The 18,666-nt window shown below is 41.1% G+C and overlaps 1 protein-coding gene across 3 annotated transcripts in view; it reads left to right on the forward strand.

Annotated features, from left to right (window-relative positions):
- The window catches only part of NCKAP5 (NCK associated protein 5), a 375,692-nt gene extending 358,997 nt beyond the window's left edge, over positions 1-16,695 (forward strand). For all 3 annotated transcript variants that reach the window (XM_030580665.1, XM_030580667.1, XM_030580666.1), the window contains one exon: positions 15,907-16,695. In XM_030580665.1, the coding sequence (XP_030436525.1) occupies positions 15,907-16,188 (282 nt within the window). In that variant the 3' untranslated portion in view covers positions 16,189-16,695. The remainder of the gene's footprint in view (positions 1-15,906) is intronic.
- Positions 16,696-18,666: the final 1,971 nt, after the last annotated feature.

Raw genomic sequence — 18,666 nt, forward strand, 5'->3', positions numbered from 1 at the left:
GTACTGTGCCAGCATATGCTGGGTTTTACTGGCACAATAGTGAAACAAAAGGAACACTGGGGCAGGGTAGTAAGTCAAAGAGCAGCAGTAACCATCCAAAATAGCTGAGTAACATGGAAGATGATGGTCTGTTCCAGCTATCTGATAAGGACTGAAACTCTGTTAGTTAATGATTACTTCTGTCATCTGAGGCAGGGCTGCTGGTGACGGTGGTGTCTAGTTAGGAAGAAACTTAAAATATGAAGGCATAACTTATAGTCTGCTCTATTGCTCCATGGTGAAAATTATGCTCCTTCTGTGAGGCAGAAGCGGAGCAGAATTGGTGCTTTGGTGGAGCCATAGGGTGGCTCACACCTCAGCTCTGTAGGGCTTTTGTGCCCCTGTGCAAGCTGTGTAGAGAGCAGATCCACATGTCTTCCAACACTGTCTTCAGACTGGGGTGTCTTAAGGCAGGCTGGGGAAAATACTGCAGACTCAGGCAGGGCTACAGTAGTGATCCTGGAATGGCTTCCCAGCCCGTGTGGAAAAGGGTAAAGGAATCTGAGTTGTGTGCCAAATTGGAGGACTTGGATCAGTTACTGGATAACCAACAGCCATATATGCTCAGGGACAGTAATTGGCCCCACAGACCCCCAGTACATAATGTGTGTGTAGAAAATGTCCAAACCTTTACACTGGACAGACCAATAAGATTAAAATGTGGACAACTCCAAATGATATATCAGAGTCTGGCTTATGGTTGCTGGTGACATCAGCGTTTGCTAACCTGAGTTAAGCCAACTTTTGTGAAGCAGTCAAGAGTGTAAAAAAAAACCATTTCAAACTTTATTTTGAAGGACTCTCAAGCATTAGGAACTGGTCATGTTCTGTTCGTTGCAGCAGATGGCATCCCATTTGGTGTTTTTTAGCTTTTGTTTGCAGCTCAAAATTTTGTTTCTAGGGGAGTTGGATAAATTAACCTATTTATATCTCTAACCGACCAAGGGCCTGATCCAGAGTTCACCAAAGTCAATGGAAACTATGCCATTAGCTTCAATAGACTTTGGATCAGATTGTAGGTCTGCTATTCCAACATAGCATTTCAGGATCTCTTCTAGTGAGGAATACAGTCCAGTCCTTAACATCTGTATAGGGAATTTCCTGACTGAAGGAGAAAAATTGTCTAATATTTTCTACATGGGCTAGTAATTAATTCACAGCACTGTGGAATCAGGAGAGTAGGATTTTACTCTCAGTTCTGCTGCTGGCTTTTCGGGTGATATATTGAACAAATCACTTAATCTCTTGCTGCCTCACTTTCCCCATCAGTAAAGCTAAAAATAATATCTGGCTGGTGTAATTGGGGTTTAATTCATGAATGTTTATGGAGTGCTTTGAGGTGCTCAGAGAAAAGTTGCTATAACAGTGCTAAGTATATAATCATTATTATTATTATTATTATTATTAGTTAATTTTATGGTAGCATCCACAGAGCCCTACATACTTCAGTGGGGCTTCATGCCAGCTCGGGAGTCCTGCTGCATTGATCTCATTGCAGTGTCTGTTCACTGGGGCAATTTTAATTAAATCCTCAGAACCATTTGACTGGTTCAAAACATGGAACATGTTAATATTTTAAAGATTTACTTAGGCTCCAATATATATTAAACATGGATTTGTTTTGTTTTTCAACAAAACTTTTCAAACTGTTAATTTCCTAATATAACTTAATTACTGCTTTTTATTATTTCCCAATAGGTTTGTTGTTGTGCATCATCTGGCACAGTATCTGATCACTCAAAACAAATTGCATAGGCTACAGTATGTGTGCACATATTCCAGTTGCATTTTAGTCCTCCTAGTGGCCTTTTATAATAACAGTAATGTAACCTTTATTTTATTTACTGGAATATGAGGCATATAACACATTTCAGAACAGTTTACAAAATTAATAATGTGGTAACATTTCTATAATTCATAAGCCAAGACAAAACATCTTAAACATATTTCTCCTATATGTTCACGGCAGTGTCAGGCCACCCCACCAATTACACATCACTAAATACACACACTATGAGTTGCATCATTCTGTCACTGGAGAAAACCCACAGAGAGGACAAGAAACTTCACGAGGTTCCCCTCAGTGAGTGTGTTACATACAACATCTAACAGCTGTATTAGCTATGGTAGCTTTCTAGCTATGTAATCTGCAGTCCACTTCTGGGTGCCAACATCCTCTGCTTATTCCTACTGATGTTTCTCTGTGATGATTCTCTACAGCAGGGGATGAAGGGGGTGTCCTCTGCCATTTGGTTTTGTGCCTGACATGACTCACCTATTTCCTGCATGTCTCTTCTTGTCTCTGTCATTTCCTAGTGGAGTAAGCCAGATAAGTCACAAATCCCAGGACTGGATTCTTGAGTTGTCTGGCAAATATTAGATTACTCTATGATCTATATTTGTGTCCACCCAGATGTATTTTAGGCCACAGACTACACTACTCAGTCTAATTTTACCTTGTTATGAGCCTAACCAGCGCCACCACAAATACACGGCATTTTTCTACTGGACTGATATGTGCAAGGAGTCCAGAAACACATTGCTTCTCTTCTGCACCATACATAAAGTATGCCTTAGCATCCAGACATGTGCTAGATACTGTACAAATTAAATAGAGACATGCTCCCTGACTCAAGCATTTTGCATTCTAATACTGGAGATGATACTGTGAGGGAGAGCAGCTAATGAGAGCAGGGATTGGGGAAGGAACCACCAGGGTTATGGTGACGTAGTTACAGTGCATGCACACCTGAACGGTTCCTTTCAAGTAAAACTTGGTTTTCTCTGTTTAGATCAAATCATCTCTTGTAGAGGGCCTGGAAGAAATGATTGTTTAGGGGAGATTGTAATGAGTAGAAGATAATGACTTGGTGGACCAGGTTTGGAAAGGTTTTTGTTGCGTGAGAAAAGGCATGGAGATGATATTGAGAAAGGGAAATCAAGGGGGCATCAGGAGAGGCATTACTGACATTCCATTGATTTCAGCAGCATATCAATGGGACATAACACAGGAGAAACAGCAGTGTGAGTCCAGGGCATGTCAAAGTTGTATCAGAAAATCATTAAAGCAACAATGATTTATAGATAAGGCTGAAATGCGGCTCCTGCCAGGAACTCTCCTTGACTGGTCTCTGATGTTTCCAGTGTGCCTAGGAAAACATCAGAATGGTTCCCCATACGCCTTTTCTGGAGCTCCCCTCTTTGCCAGTTTGTGACAGATCGGTGGGTTGTTACCCTCCTCTTTCGTAACTTCTTGTGCCATATCTGACCACAGTGGCAGGGTTTCTGATTGTTGCTCTCTACTCTTTCTCCCTCAACACATTCTTTATCCTCCCTCTACCCCCAATTATTTCTTTTTTTTAATTTTTGTCTCAAAGGATTTTTTTTCTTTTTCCATTCCTCTCACCTGATTGATCCCTATGCGCCTTTCCTCATTCTTCATCAAGTTACATAGTTCTCATTCTACTTCTGATGGGAGGTGTCCAGAATGAGGCTGGGACACATGCTTTTGCAGCTGAGCTCTCTAGTATTGTGAGTGCAAAAACAAACCTTGGGTAAGTGAACTACTTCCTGAGCCAGTACCACTAGACACTTAAGCTGCTTCTGTGGCAATGGCATTCAGGGTTACTGCAGGTGCAGGGAGGGAAGATGGGTTCCAAGGAGCTCCCCGCAGCATGTTTACAGTGCCAAGTCAGAGTGGGTGCAGTTTCCCACACCCTCCCAGACTTGTCTGGCACCACTAATGGCGCCCAGGCCCAAGATGAGAAACACACACTTATGGCAAATTTCAATCTTAACCATGAATTTCTTGATATTTAAATTATGAATTTTCTTGGCTTGATTTTTGTCATCAGTGTCATAATTCTTAGTGTAAATTTTGGTGAGTGACTTAATAATACATTGTTTTACTTAACTAATTCAGATAGAGATTAATATGATCATTGCCTGAGTATAAAGTCTTTTTCAATAGGAGGGTTGTGGGTTTTTTGTTTGCTTCCGGTAGAAAAACAAGTTATTTTATTATTCAAACTGGACTTACTTCATGCTGTTTTCAATAAGATATTTAATAAATATGTAAATTCAAAAATTAATTTACTGCATACATTTGGCAGTGTGACTTTTGAACTGACAAAAGTTTGATGGATTGTAAAATTATCCCCTAAAAATCATCACACATAGTAAACAGAATTTATCAACCTGTGGTAATTTTACAGCTTTTTCTTCATCTTGTCTTCTGTTAGGATCTCACTTAAAATTGATTATAATGCAGTGTATTTCTAGAGCCATAATTCATTCACAGATTAATTAGATTTTAGGTTAATATCCCATCATAGTATGGGACACGAGCCAGCAGAGTATTTTCCAGTTGTTACAGAGCTGCAGTAGAGAAACCTTGATTATTGTTCCCATGTGGCTTTAACCACCAAGACTAATCACTAATCAAATTCAAACCACATAAAATGGAACATCCTTCATAACATTTATTTTCTAGCTGGTTTATACTATGAGCTCTTTATTGACACAACCAGCTAGACTGAAATATACTTTTAAAATTTCAGGAGTAATTTCTTCCTTTACTTGAATCTGTTTTTTTTTTCCAGCCCTGATTGTTCTGGTTTTTCTGTGTGTGCCTCTGTGGCTTCTGCCTCTCCCTTCCCACAAATTTTCTGGGCTATAGGAAAAGTAAACTGGTTGCAGGGAATTAAAAAAAGTGTATGTGAAATATACTTATACAGGGTTTGACTGCTGATGGATGAAGCATAGGTTTCAATGTAGACAGAGCGATTCCTGTTTTTTTTTGTTCCAGTCATCTGAAGAAGTGGGTTTTTTACCCACAAAACCTTATGCCCAAATAAATCTGTTAGTCTTTAAGGTGCCACCGGACTCATAGACTCATAGACTCTAGGACTGGAAGGGACCTCGAGAGGTCATCGAGTCCAGTCCCCTGCCCTCATGGCAGGACCAAATACTGTCTAGACCATCCCTAACAGACATTTATCTAACCTACTCTTAAATATCTCCAGAGATGGAGATTCCACAACCTCCCTAGGCAATTAGGACAGTTAGGAACTTTTCCCTAATGTCCAACCTAAATCTCCCTTGCTGCAGTTTAAGCCCATTGCTTCTTGTTCTATCATTGGAGGCTAAGGTGAACAAGTTTTCTCGCTCCTCCTGATGACACCCTTGTTGTTTTTGTGGATGCAGACTAACATGGCTAACCCCCGATACTTGACTTCCTTATTTACTTTCTACTCACCAGTCATGATTTTATAGACCTCTAACATATCCCCCCTTGGTTGTTCTTTTCCAAGCTGAAAATCCTAGTCTTATTAATCTCTCCTCAGTGTTGCCTTTCCATTGCACAGATCAGGACAAGTTATAAATAGAGTGCATATGCTGGGTGGGGGAAGGGATACACCTCCATTGAGGTTTTTGTGGGGGGAAAGTGTAGCCAGTTGGGGGAGATATGGGAGCCTGGCCAATGGAACTATGAATATGCAAATTCTCCAGATAAACACTTTACCTGTACATTGTAACTTTAAGATCTGAGATGGAGGAGAAGTGAGGAGATTCTTGCTCCTATGACCAACCCCTACAAAAAGCCTCTTAATTTTGGCTTGGTAGTGTTTACTGGCAAATCCTGCTTCCACAAGTGCAGGTGTGAAGGGCCTGCTGGCAGTGAAACCAGTGTAATTTTGTTGCCCAGGAAAGGTAGGATTTTTTAGGGGAGCCATGCTGTGTATGTATACTGCCTGTATGACATGGAGTCTCATTATGCAGAGGCTTCTTGTTTAGCAGTACACAAGAGGGTGTTTGGAAATGAAGTAGGGTGAACTGGTGGATATGGGCAGATCGTGTGTTCCCTCCCCCAGTCCCCTTACACAGAGCATGCAAGGGCCATAGAGCTGTCCTTAGGGTTGTCAGATGTCTGGTTTTCAGACGGAACACCCAGTCGAAAAGGGACCCTGGCAGCTCTGGTCAGCACTGCTGACTGGGCTATTAAAAGTCCTGTTGGTGGTACTGGCAGGCTCCATCCCAAGTTCCTGGGAAGTGGCCGGCATGTCTCTCTTGCTCCTAAGTGGAGGCATGGCCAGGGGGGGCTCCGGGTGCTGCCTCCGCTCCAAGCACTGGCTCCATAATTCCCACTGGCCAGGAACTGCAGCCAATGGGAGCTGCGGGGTCAGTTCCTGTGGGCATGCAGAGCCCCCTGACTGTGCCTCCGCCAAGGAGCCAGAGAGACATGTGGCCACTTCCTGGAAGCCGCCTGAGGTAAGTGCCACCCAGAGCCTGAACCCCCTCCTGCAACCCAATCCCCTGCCCCAGCCCTGAGCCCCCTCTAGGAGCTCACACCCTCTCCTACACCCCAACCTCCTACCCCAGCCCTGAGCCCCCTCCTGCACCCAAACTCTCTCCCAGAGCACATCCCGAACCCCTTCCCTCCAAGCGCATGCCTGGGGTGGCAAGCCGTAGGGGGCACTCTGCCGGTCACCGCTAGGGCGGCAGGCAGGCTGCCTTCGGCGGCTTGCCTGCAGAGGGTCCACTGGTCCTGCGGCTTCGGTGGACCTCCCGCAGGCATGCCTGCGGAGGATCCGCTGGTCCCGCAGCTTCGGTGGACCTCCCACAGGCACACCTGCAGAAGGTCCGCCAAAGCCGCGGGACCAGCGGACCCTCTGTGCTTGGGGCGGCAAAATGTCTAGAACCGCCCCTGCCACACCCTGAACTCTTCATTTCTGGTCTCACCCTGGAGCCTGCACCCCCTATCCCCAACCCCCTGCCCTGAGCCCCCTCATCTGAACCCCTCATCCCAGCTGGGAGCACCCTCCTGCACCCCAACCCCCTCATCTCCAGCTCCACCCCAGACACTGCACCTCCAGCTGGAGACCTCACCCCTCCCACACCCCAACTCCTGCCCCAGCCCGGTTAAAGTGAGTGAGGGTGGGGAAAAGCGAGCAATGGAGGGAGGGAGGGAGGGAGGGAGGCAGGATGGAGTGAGCAGGGACAGGGCCTCGGGGCTGGGGCAATAGTATTCAGTTTTCTGCAATTAGAAAGTTGGCAACCCTAAGCTATTCCAGCAATTTAAATGGAGTATCTCCTGTGAATGATTTCTACAGCCACGTGAGGAAGGGTGCTCTCTTTCTTCCCTCTACAAATCTCCCAACATAGTCAAGCTATTTGTGCTGGACAGTGGGGTGGGGATGTCCTCCCGAGTGTATAAACACCTGCTGCTTTTCATAGCAGGTAGAGGAGGACTTTGTCTGCACAATCTCTTCATTGTGATGACTGCTACTGATGCTGCTCCTTGAAAACTGCTATTTCTACCTCTGCTGCTTCTGCCTTTTCCCCATTGGGTCAGGTGGTGCACTCTGGATGTTCACAGGCTACCATGAAGAGAATCTAGTTCAGATGCCCAAAAGGGAGGATTACTAGAGCAGAAAATCATTACCTACCACCAGTTACTCTCCACTATGGAGTCTTGAAGGAGACATTGTGCAATGGAATCCCATTTTCCATCAGTACCCTGGGTTACTAACACTGAGACAATAAAGGATTCAGACATAACTGGAAAGTGAGGGGAGAAATTTCTTTGTAATTACCAAAATAAATAGAAAGCCAAGGTTGGAACATGAAGACAGGCAAGTGTGTGACTAATGCTTATGAAAAATCATTTGAGAACAGTTCAGCCTTATGAAACGATGACTCCTCTCATGGTGAGAGTCATTAAAGATTATATGTCATATGTGCCTGATCCTGCTACCATTGGATTCCATGGGAGTTTTGCCATTGGTATCTATGTAGCAGGATAAGGCCCCCTAAGAGCCATATTGTGAATTATCTTGTTAAAATAACTTGGTTGTTTGAACTAGTTTTTACAGTTTCATTCCTCATTCAGTTCTAACCAAAGTCCTAGTTTTAAAAAGAAAACAATTTTAACAAACACTAATTTTGGATTAAATACTAGGATATCCCCATTTTATTCCTTCCCTGTTTAAACTACCAAACAAACAATCAGGCTTTCATGGCATATGCACCTCTACAGAACAGAGCCCTGGATATTTAAATACTGTACACTGAATAAAAAACTGATTAAGAAGGTAAAGGGTAAAAACATTTAGCTTAAGTGTGCAGGGTTTTCACTAAAATGGTGTTCAATGGGTTATCATTGGCAATGTAAGGCTAACGCTAATTCTGTTTAGAAGCAGTATTGAACTTTATATGGTTTTGTAAAGTAAGATAACTGTCAGCAACTTAGTTTGGCCTTTCAGTCTGAAATGTTTTACTGTATTTTTTTCCTTTACTGGAAAATCAGAATAATTTTATTACTTAACTTTCTCCAGAGTAATAGTAAATTGATTTCTGAAATGCAAAGTTTATCCTGTGTGTCTCGCATTAATTGTCACTCTCTCAAATGCTAAAATCTAAAGTTTCAGCCTCCTTGTCCACCATAAATATTTGTTCTTTAATTCTAGTGATGAGTCTGTGATTGAAGTTAGCATCACAATTATCTACTGGATTTCCTCCATGAGAAGCAGAATTGGTGACAGTTTGTGACCTTGCTTACTCTCTGGAGAAAGCAGCAGTGTTTAGCTTTTTTAACTTCTCTGGTCACAGCTGTCTGAGTACATGGTTGTTGTTATGTTGTTGCTACCATCTTTTTCTGCTAAATTCCACTCAAATTATTCTCTCCTCAACCACTGTCGAACACACTTTGTTCATGTAGTTCCTGCATTCAATAGCCATCATAGAATTGGAAGGGACCTCGAGAAGTCATCTTGTCCAGTCCCATGCACTCATGGCAGGACTACGTATTATCTAAACCATTCCTGAAAGGTGTTTGTCTAACTTGCTCTTAAAAATCTCCAACGATGGAGATTCCATAACCTCCCTAGGCAGTTTATTCCAGTGCTTAACTACCCTGACAGTTAGGAAGTTTCTCTTAATATCCAACCTAACCCCCCCTTGCTGCAATTTAATACCATTGCTTATTGTACTATCCTCAGAGGTTAAGGAGAACACTATTTCACCCTCCTCCCTGTAACAGTCTTTTATGAACTTGAAAACGTTATCATGTCCCCCTCACAGTCGTCATATGGTGTCATGGGAAAACAGACATCCTTGTAATACTTTGGCACACCCAGTTTCTTACCTGATCAGGAACATTTCAGAATCTGAAAATCTTGGGTACTAAAAATAGGCAAAACTTTGAGGCGAGAACAAAGGGTTGGGAATATCTAATCTAGTTTCTATGTAAACAGTCTGCTGTATCACCAAAGGGATAATATTGCTTGCTAAACTGAGAGGGTAGTACTAGTATGTAATTATTGCTGTTTTAATGCCTGCATTTCTAGGTGCAACATCTTACAGGGCACAGTATTCCTTTTGAGTAACTGAATCCACTTAATCCCTACTTAAAAGCAGATATATATCTAGCCGTATTATGAACATTGTGTTCTTAGACACATAAAACTCTATTCACTAGGCAGGCTTTTACCTTCCACATCATACAAGAATTCAAACCACCGATAATACAGCTCTCAGCTCCACAGCAAGCTATTTATTCATCAATAGCCATTTTGTCCAGGTCTGTAGGTGTGAGCCATGCAGAGCTCATGCTAATGAGCTTTATTTCCCCTTAGGTAATTTATTTACAATTTAGAAGGGCCAAAACTATTCTCCTTGTCACAAAAAATTAAATATTTATGCAGAACATTACTCCCCTATCCTAGAAATGGCATGCAAGTTTCTGGTTCTGTTGACAGTATCATCAAGCTACACATAATACCATATGTAGATTACTTTCACCTAAGTGTATATTGTTTTCTCATAAAATGATGAACAGATCAATAATTTCACAGATACTCCATATCAATGCAATTTTTCCTTGAGTCAGGGAATAGAGGGCTTCTTTATTATTTATCTTGAAAGTCTGATGGGGTTCCTTTGAGAAGGTCAGTGTCTGCTATAGGAAAATAATCATGGGATTTCTGTTCAAGCAGGAAAAAGAAAAATGATTCATTATTTCAAAAATTATTTTACCATCAGTCTAGAAAATAGATGAAAGCTTCTGACAATATATAAGGGAGAACAAGGCTTAACTTATTATTTAAGGTTACACTTTAAAGAGAAAAAAGTTCAAACATTACATTTTTAGCTCTGCTGTAATATAACAGAGGTCATGCAGTTACAACTTTCACCTTTGTAGTTTCCTGGATGTGATTGTACTACTATTTTCACCATAGAGCTTTACCTGGCCACCTAATGTTCTCATCCATTTGTCTAAATGAGATCTGGAGACTGTTCACTTTCTGTTGAGAAACTACCACTGCATTCTGTCCCTTTCTGTCTGTCTAATGGAAAACTACTGTACCTCAGCTCAAAGCTAAACTGAACCTTTTCATACCACACCTGGCTATCCAACAGAAAATGCTATGGCCCTGAACCTGATCTCACTTACAACGGTGTTACAGCAGTGTGACTCCATTGATGTCAGTGGAGTTACTCCTGATTTATACCAGTGTAACTTTGACAGAATCCAGCCCTGTGTCCTCAAAACACGTTTTTTATAAGATATTGCATAGATATTAAAGGTGTCCTACCGAGCATGCAATATAGTAGTTTGTAATAAATACAAACTATGTGCATCTGTGTCTTTTACTGCTTAATCCTATTGTATAATAAATGCAAAGCAGTTATTGTAACAACTACGGGACATCGAGATTGATAAAACTCTGAATTTAAAATGATAAACAGTTACAGTCTGTGAGATCAATATGACCTTGGATACACACAGGCAAAGTAACTTATGGAATTAAAAAATGTAAAAAGCTAGAAAATTGTTTTGCCTTGTGGTGTAGTTTTAAATAATAATTTTAAAAAATCAAAAGCAAGCATACTTGATATCTCCTATTAGGGATTAGATCTGAAATGAAAGACCTTCAGTTATACAATTAAGTATTGATTTTGTTGATCTATATTTAATTCTCATATCAATTTAGTTGTTTTTACTCAGCAGTGTTTTGCAGCTATACTTCACTTGGAGCAATGTTCCTTTTACTTTTGGGGTAATCTAAAAACTAAATTGCTCAGTGCATGCAAGATAAAAGTAAGGTTTATTTTATTCTAGTGTGTAACTGACTCTGAGCCCCTTAAACTACTGTTTAACTAAACTTGGAAGGATGCAAAATGCATTTACACTACAGTATTTTCCTTGCTAATTTGTGTGTCAGATGTACCTTACAGGCTCAGTCTGGCTAGGAAGCAGTACCTCACTACATTCAATGGTAGCTCCACCAGTATATGGTAGGAGTGGCCATGCGGCCACATTCCTTAAGGGGGTGCAGCATGACTGCTCAGCAGCCATAGCTTTGCCGTCACCCCACCCTTCCCTGTCCCAGTTTGCTAGCCCAAGTCCTGGTGCTGTTTAGGTTAGCACTAGGCTTGCAGTTGTAGCTTGTCCCTGAGCATATCGGGCACAAGGAGAAGAGGCTCCTTGCACCACTGCCCAGCCGTAATCTGGCCTTATGACTTTTTTCATTAGAAAGTGCATCATAAATTCTTTATTAGTAAAACAGAAATATTCAATGTATATGTCCAATACTTAAATGTGCATGTAGGTTAGTTTTGTTTTCTTAATTTGTTGCACTAAGGTGTTTTATTACATTAGTTTTGGGTCTTAGCTAAACCCATTAGAATGTAACCGAAATGAAAAAGTATTCTGATTCATGACTGCAGTGTATCTCCATGTAAACTCATAGACTTTAAGGTCAGAAGGGAGCATCACTGTCATCTAATCAGACCTCCTGCAGGTTGCAGGCCCCAGAACCTCACCCACCCACTGCTGTAATAGACCCCTAACCTCTGGCTGAGTTACTGAAGTCCTCAATCATGATTTATAGGCTTCTAGTTACAGAAAATTCACCATTTACACTAGTTAAAATCCGCAAGTGATCCATGCCCCATGCTGCAGAGGAGCAATGTAAATTGCAATCAATGTAAATTGATTCCTAATTAATGTGTGTAGTATCTGGGTTAGATTCTCTCCTCCTCCTCCTCCTCCTCCGGCAACTGTACCCCACTCTCGGGGTGGCTGGCTGAGGATTCCTGTGGACATGGTGAGCTCTCAGCTGATGTAAAGTGGAAAAGCCAGCTCCTGTGGCAGTTGCCCCCCTACACACCTACACACACTAATATGGGGTGTCCTGGGGTGGGGTACAGCATGCCTGCACAACACCAATTCACAATTGTATTATGGACCCATTGAGCTTATAGCCAGTTGGCATGAATTAGAGGAGCTTTGAGCCTTGATGCTGCAAAGGTACCATAAGAATCAAGAAGGCTTAAGTTGCTTCCTGATGACACCTTTTGTATGGACTGTGTCTTGGCTCAGGACATCATCTGTGGCTGTAGCTATTGAATTTTCATCTGGGTGAATTTAATGCTTGTGAAAAGGTGCTGGGTTGATCACCTTGGAGGGTAGACCAGTCCATCTACCTCAGAACAGGTATGGTGTGGTCAGCAGCAGTTCTCCCCACTGAACCTGCCCTGTCCCTTGGCCCTCAACAGGGAATCATGTTATAAGTGAGAATGCAGTTCAATTTCTATTTTCGTTTCTCTACTCATATGCCAATTGTGGTGATAGGAATGCTTGTTCCCTGACAGTTAGGTTAACCACTGACTAATTTCACATAGTCAGTTAGACATGTTTCTGATAGTACTGACTTTCAGTCACTATTGACCTGGACCAGATTTGATTTGAACTAATGAGCTACAGGTTCTGTTGGAGCCTGACGCATGATGGTTGACTGCTTGGGGTTGGCAATACGGAACACTGTTCAAAGGAGAAAGAAACCCAGAAAAGGGAGGCATTATATATTAGACAAAGTGGAAACAGTGCATCAGCATCAGCCGAAAGGAAAGGTAAAAATATACTTTGCATATCAGCCCAACTCTAGCAGTAAATCACACATCTTTGCTCATACAGTATTGTAGTAATGTGTTAGAGAAAAGAAAACCCAGTCCATTTTCTATCTTTTATCAGATGAAACCATTGACCTTGGCATTAATGCATATATAAAAAGGCAATCATATATCATAAAATATCTTTAACTTATTCCTGAAAACAAATGCCTTTGCCTCAGTTTCAGTAATAAACGTTAAGTGAGAGAATGATAACCTTCCATTCTTTTTGATCATGTGTTCCAACTATCAGGAACACATGAAACATCTTTTCCACCCTTTCAGCCCATCCAGAATTTTTGTTGTTATTTTAACTGTGTACAATAGACTTCAGAAATAGCCCTGTGCAGTCAGTCCATACATATATTCTAGCTCTTGCTAGCAAATAATGGATGACATCCCCCATTAAAACTAATGGGAGTTTTGCCATTTACATAATAGATCCAGGATTTCACGCAAAACCTCATGTTTATCCATCCATGTCTATGCCCAAACATCCCCATTTAATTTATCCAAAGCAACGCTAAAAGTTGGAAACAAAAAACAAAAAAAAGGCCATGTAACTCAATTTAGAAATCAATAGTTCATTTAATAAAATATTTAAGATTTAGCTAGTCTGTAGTACAAAAGGCACTATGTAAGTGTTTTAAAAGTGGTATGCATACGGATCATTTCATTCAGCCTATACTGGAATATGGCATCTGTTCTGTGTCAGTAACACTATATAGCATTGTTTAAGAGAAGGGAAGAACTTTGAAAACTGAAATTACAGGGAATTTTCAGTGGGTGGACTGTCCACTGTAACTTCCAACATTTGAATTTGTCTGGAATACTGGGGATTACATCCCTCCTCTTTCAGAAAATACTGTGAGATTAGTGGTAAGGACCACAGTTTTGTGTCTCATCCAAAAAAATGGCACTTACAGTAATACAGTTCCCCCTTGAAATATGTCAGAGCATGCGTTCACTATTGGACCAAAAAGAAGAGTCCCACCTACTATGTTACCAACATTACTGCTAATGACAGGTTTCAGCGTAGCAGCCGTGTTAGTCTGTATCTGCAAAAAGAACAGGAGTACTTGTGGCACCTTAGGGACATGCATCCGACGAAGTGGGTATTCACCCACGAAAGCTATGCTTCAATACGTCTGTTAGTCTATAAGGTGCCACAGGACTCTTTGCTGCTCTTAGAGACTGGCAAATTTATTTCAGCATGAGCTTTCGTGAGCTACAGCTCACTTCTTCGGATGCATAGAATGGAACACACGGACAGGAGATATTTATACATACAGAGAACATGAAAAGGTGTAAGTCCTGTTGGTATGCATACTTCCACCTTTTCATGTGCTCTGTATGTATAAATATCGCCCGTCTGTGTGTTCCATTCTATGCATCCGAAGAAGTGAGCTGTAGCTCACGAAAACGCATGCTGAAATAAATTTGTTAGTCTCTAAGATGCCACAAGTACTCCTGTTCTTATTACTGCTAATGTCATTTAAAGTTTTCTGAAAGATCTCATCCAAGTTCTAACGTGGGCAGCCACATTAAGCCTGTAAGATTTGACAAGTTCATAATCTAAGCTGGCATAGCTTCGTGCCTCCCCCCCCCCCCCGCCATGAAAAATAAGTACCCTCCTCTATCTAATCTGTCTTCCCATTGCCCAAGATCTCTAGGGTTAAATAAAAATGGCAGGAAGAAAGCCTGATGTATTTTTTTAACCTTCGTATTTTCTACCAACCCTGATGACCAGTTAAAATTGTGTGTTTAATCACCCAGGATCTCCTCGTTCTGGTTTCGCCGTACTCTTGGGTGAGCCTAAACTGTCCATCTCAACCAAGTAACACTGTTTGTTCTTGGATTGCCAATAGTATATTTATCCAGTCATTGCTGCCTAATACTATTACTGAAAATGAGAAATGACCCTAACTGGGAGAGCACACCTCATTTAAAAAACTTTGCCCACTAGGTCTCCAAGAGTCCCATCAGATGTGAAATGTTATTTTTTGATGATAATATCTGTAACATGAGTTGATAACATAAGATAAAGAAAGACTGTATGTGAAAGACAGGTCATTTGTATTGAACTTCTCCCTAAACAGCTGATAAACTAGTCTTGAAAAGATCTTTGAAAATACCTGTAGCCAACAAAGAGATGCAATTACACTTGTATAACACTACTGTGATTTTTTTTAATATAATGTGCTAATACATTGTCCAGTGTTTCATTTGGTGCAGTTTCATCAGAATTACAACGCTTCCCAAAGTAGATCTAGCCAATATCTGATTGATTCTGGTACGTGGGGATTGGATCAGTTCAGCGTAATTTCCTCTCTTGTTGCTTTCATTTCTATTAGGGAGGCTTTTGGTTCATGGAAATCGATAGCCTTACACATGCAAAATGTTAGGTTATTTTTTAGTAAGTTTCATTTGTGTCTGTATCATACAGAAAATATATTCCCCCCCTCGGAATATCTGAATTGCATGTTAGTTATTTGGCAGGCTCCAAACTCAAATAATAGACAAATATTCACTTACTCTTACGATAAATAAATAAATAAATAAATTGTGATGAGGGAAAATGTAAATTACTATGAAGAGGCTGAAGATATTTTACACATACAAATTCCAGAATCTGCCACTTTAAATGTAAATTGGACTTAACTGTTTTGCAAATTGAGTCCTATTTGTCTCAGCAGAATCATTAAACCCCAAAATGGGTTTATTTAATGTGATTTAACCCAAAAATGGACTTTATTATTCCATTTAATTATACCGGAGGATTTAGGTACAAGCCTCTAACAATCTATTCCCTTAACACTGTGAATGTTGGACAAACAAATAATTGACTGTGTACATAGGATAGCTTTATTTTTGTAAGAAATATGTTTCTAATATTTTCCTTACTTATTACAGAAATTGAAACAAGCTCAAAAAACAAGGGAAGATTCTGAGAATAGATTATCTAAAATTTCCCTGGAGTCTCTCAATAAATTTAACAGCAATAATGTCATTTTATTAGAAAAAGAGAAGAATTGTCTGAACAAGGTTGAAGGACAAAAGGAAGAAAATGGAAAGAATGAAAAAGCTTCTTTAAATAGCTCTGATAGGCATGGTGTGGACAATTTAGAAACCTTGAGTGATTCTTTATATGATAGCTTCTCATCCTGTGCCAGCCAAGGCTCTAATGATGTATAAAGACACTTTCCAGTGGGCTGTGAATGGAGCACTTAGGGAACTGAGGGGAAAAAAAGAAAAGGACAGCTGCTGAAAAACTTTATCCGAAATTGTTGGATTCGCAGAAGGGTATTTCCTGACTTATTTTCATGACACAGCAATAAGGAAAGATAAGACTGCATTTATTGTGATACATGAGACTGAAAACTGAACACAAAAGCTGTTATACAAAAATGTCTTAATTTTGCACTTTTATGAGTACTTGTACAGAAGCTGTAAATTTTTTTGAAAAACGATATTTGTAGAAAAAAAAGCAATAAATATTAAATGGTGCCATGCTCCTGAAATGAGAGATTACTAACTTTTAAAAGTTGATGTTAATATTAACAAGCAAAGTTAGTGGATTTTTTTAAAGAAAGATTTATAATTGTTCTAGTCTTAAAACTGTATGTAGAAACACTGCTTTAAAATAAACTTGAGCCTGTCAAATTGTCTGTAATAAACTTTCTTGGACCACATTTTACAATATACACTTTGTATTTTTTTTTAATTTTAGTGCAATTTCACATAAGATTCTCTATGGATATGTGCATTTTAGTTGGTATAATTCCTTAACATGTATCTGTTGATACTTCAAGAGGGTTCTGATGTTTGAGACAGTATGAGAATGGTTGGAATCAAATACCCAGATCCTACCTCTACTTGTGCATCTGAGCAGCCCCACTGAGCTCATAAAGAATGAAGTTCCTCATGTGCATAAGTGTTTGGAAGATCAGGGTCAAAGTGATTTGCCATTTGACTTCAATGGGAGTTTTGCCTGAGTAAAGGATTGCAGGATCAGGACTTTATTCTAACTGCAGTATTTACTTTTATAGTTTACCTATTTCTCTTTCCTCTGTAACCATTTAATACAAATTTCTGAATGTGGTATGTTGATTTCCCCCCCCCGCCCCCCAGACCACCTTAATTTTAACTCCATTTAGGAATCCTGGAAAACTGAAATAAAATTCATATTTGTGATATAAACTTTTGTAAAACTAAAAAAAAATGTTTTTGGTGCTAAACAACTCTTAATTCAACATATCTTTTTCCTATAAATACTTTATATGTAAGGGGAAGTCTATTTCAAAGGTTATGTGTATTTTTTCTAGTTGTGAAGTATTTATAACTGCTTTTGTACAGCAATCTCTCTTAAACTTGGTATATTTGGGATATTTCTAGACTCTATTGTTTCTTTAGCAAATACCTGTTAATCTTTATGATATTGTACGATCAGTGTTATTTTGTTAAAATACACTGTGCAATTTGTTACGTTTTAATTTTGTTGTTTTAAGTAATAATGTCAGATTTAAACTTGCGTTGTCTTTTTGAAACTTATTTCTAAATAAAGTTCGTATCACAGTTATAGGAATGGTTCAAGATATATATTTTCCCAGGGACAAGGAGTCCATGTTGGGGTTAATCTGTTTAATGAGCTGGATTCACGAATTAATTGTCTAAGAAAATATCATTGCTTCAAGCAAATCCAAAGCAATGGGAAGCAAATAAAATAACGCAGAAATATTGTGAATAAAATAACCAATTCTATGATACCGTATGCATGCAAAACATTGTGCAAAGCATTTCCCTTCTCTAATCAACTAGCCCTGGCTGCTCCAGAAATGTGCAGGTGGAATTCAATCATTCAAATGAATTCTCGACATGGCAACTAAAAAGTAATTTAAACTTAATTCAAACCTCTCTGCTTGCAGACAAGATTGTGACTGATCAAAGGGAAGCATGTGGGTTGCAGAAGGATGAGGCTGGGGAAGGAGGCATGATGCAAAGCGCAAGTTGTAATGGGCTGCACAATGAAAACCATCATTTTACTTCAGCTAGTTCTTCACCTCACAAATGAAGTTCGCTGCGGATTGTAGAAAGGAAAGGCCCCGGTAGCTGCCATATTATGCCAGATAAGAGCTTGGAGGGGACAGCCCCTGAATCGCTCCTCGCTCCCCTGTGGCGGCACTGCCCGGCCCCGGCCCCGGCCCCGGCTCCGCCTGGCGGGCGGCTGAGCTGCGAAGGCGCTTTATGGCTGCAGGCAGCGCGCACCCACCATGGCCTGGGAGCGCTGGCTCCTGAGCAGACCGGGCACGGGACACCAGGCGCGCTCAGCCGGCAGGAGCCGCCCCGGGGTAGGGGCAGGGGCAGGGGCAGGGGCGGGCACGCTCCGGAGCGCTGGGAACTACCGCACGCGCAGGGTCCCAGCTCCGCTAGCCAGCAAGGAGCGCGCCCCCGCCTCCCCTGAGCCGGCTCGCTCCCACCCGGCCGAGGCCTCCCGCACGTTCTCGAGGGGCACGCGACTGTGCCCGCCCCTCCGGCCATTCGAGAGGGGTGTGAGGGAGAGAGTAACCCGGACCAAACCCGGGGGGGGTCGGGGGAACTACCCGGCAGAGCAGAGCGGACCCTTCCTTCCACACCCCGGTGGATGGGTTATTGGCCGATTCCTCGCCCCCCCAA

Source organism: Gopherus evgoodei, chromosome 11 (assembly GCF_007399415.2).
Source record: "Gopherus evgoodei ecotype Sinaloan lineage chromosome 11, rGopEvg1_v1.p, whole genome shotgun sequence".
Classification (NCBI taxonomy): domain Eukaryota; kingdom Metazoa; phylum Chordata; order Testudines; family Testudinidae; genus Gopherus; species Gopherus evgoodei.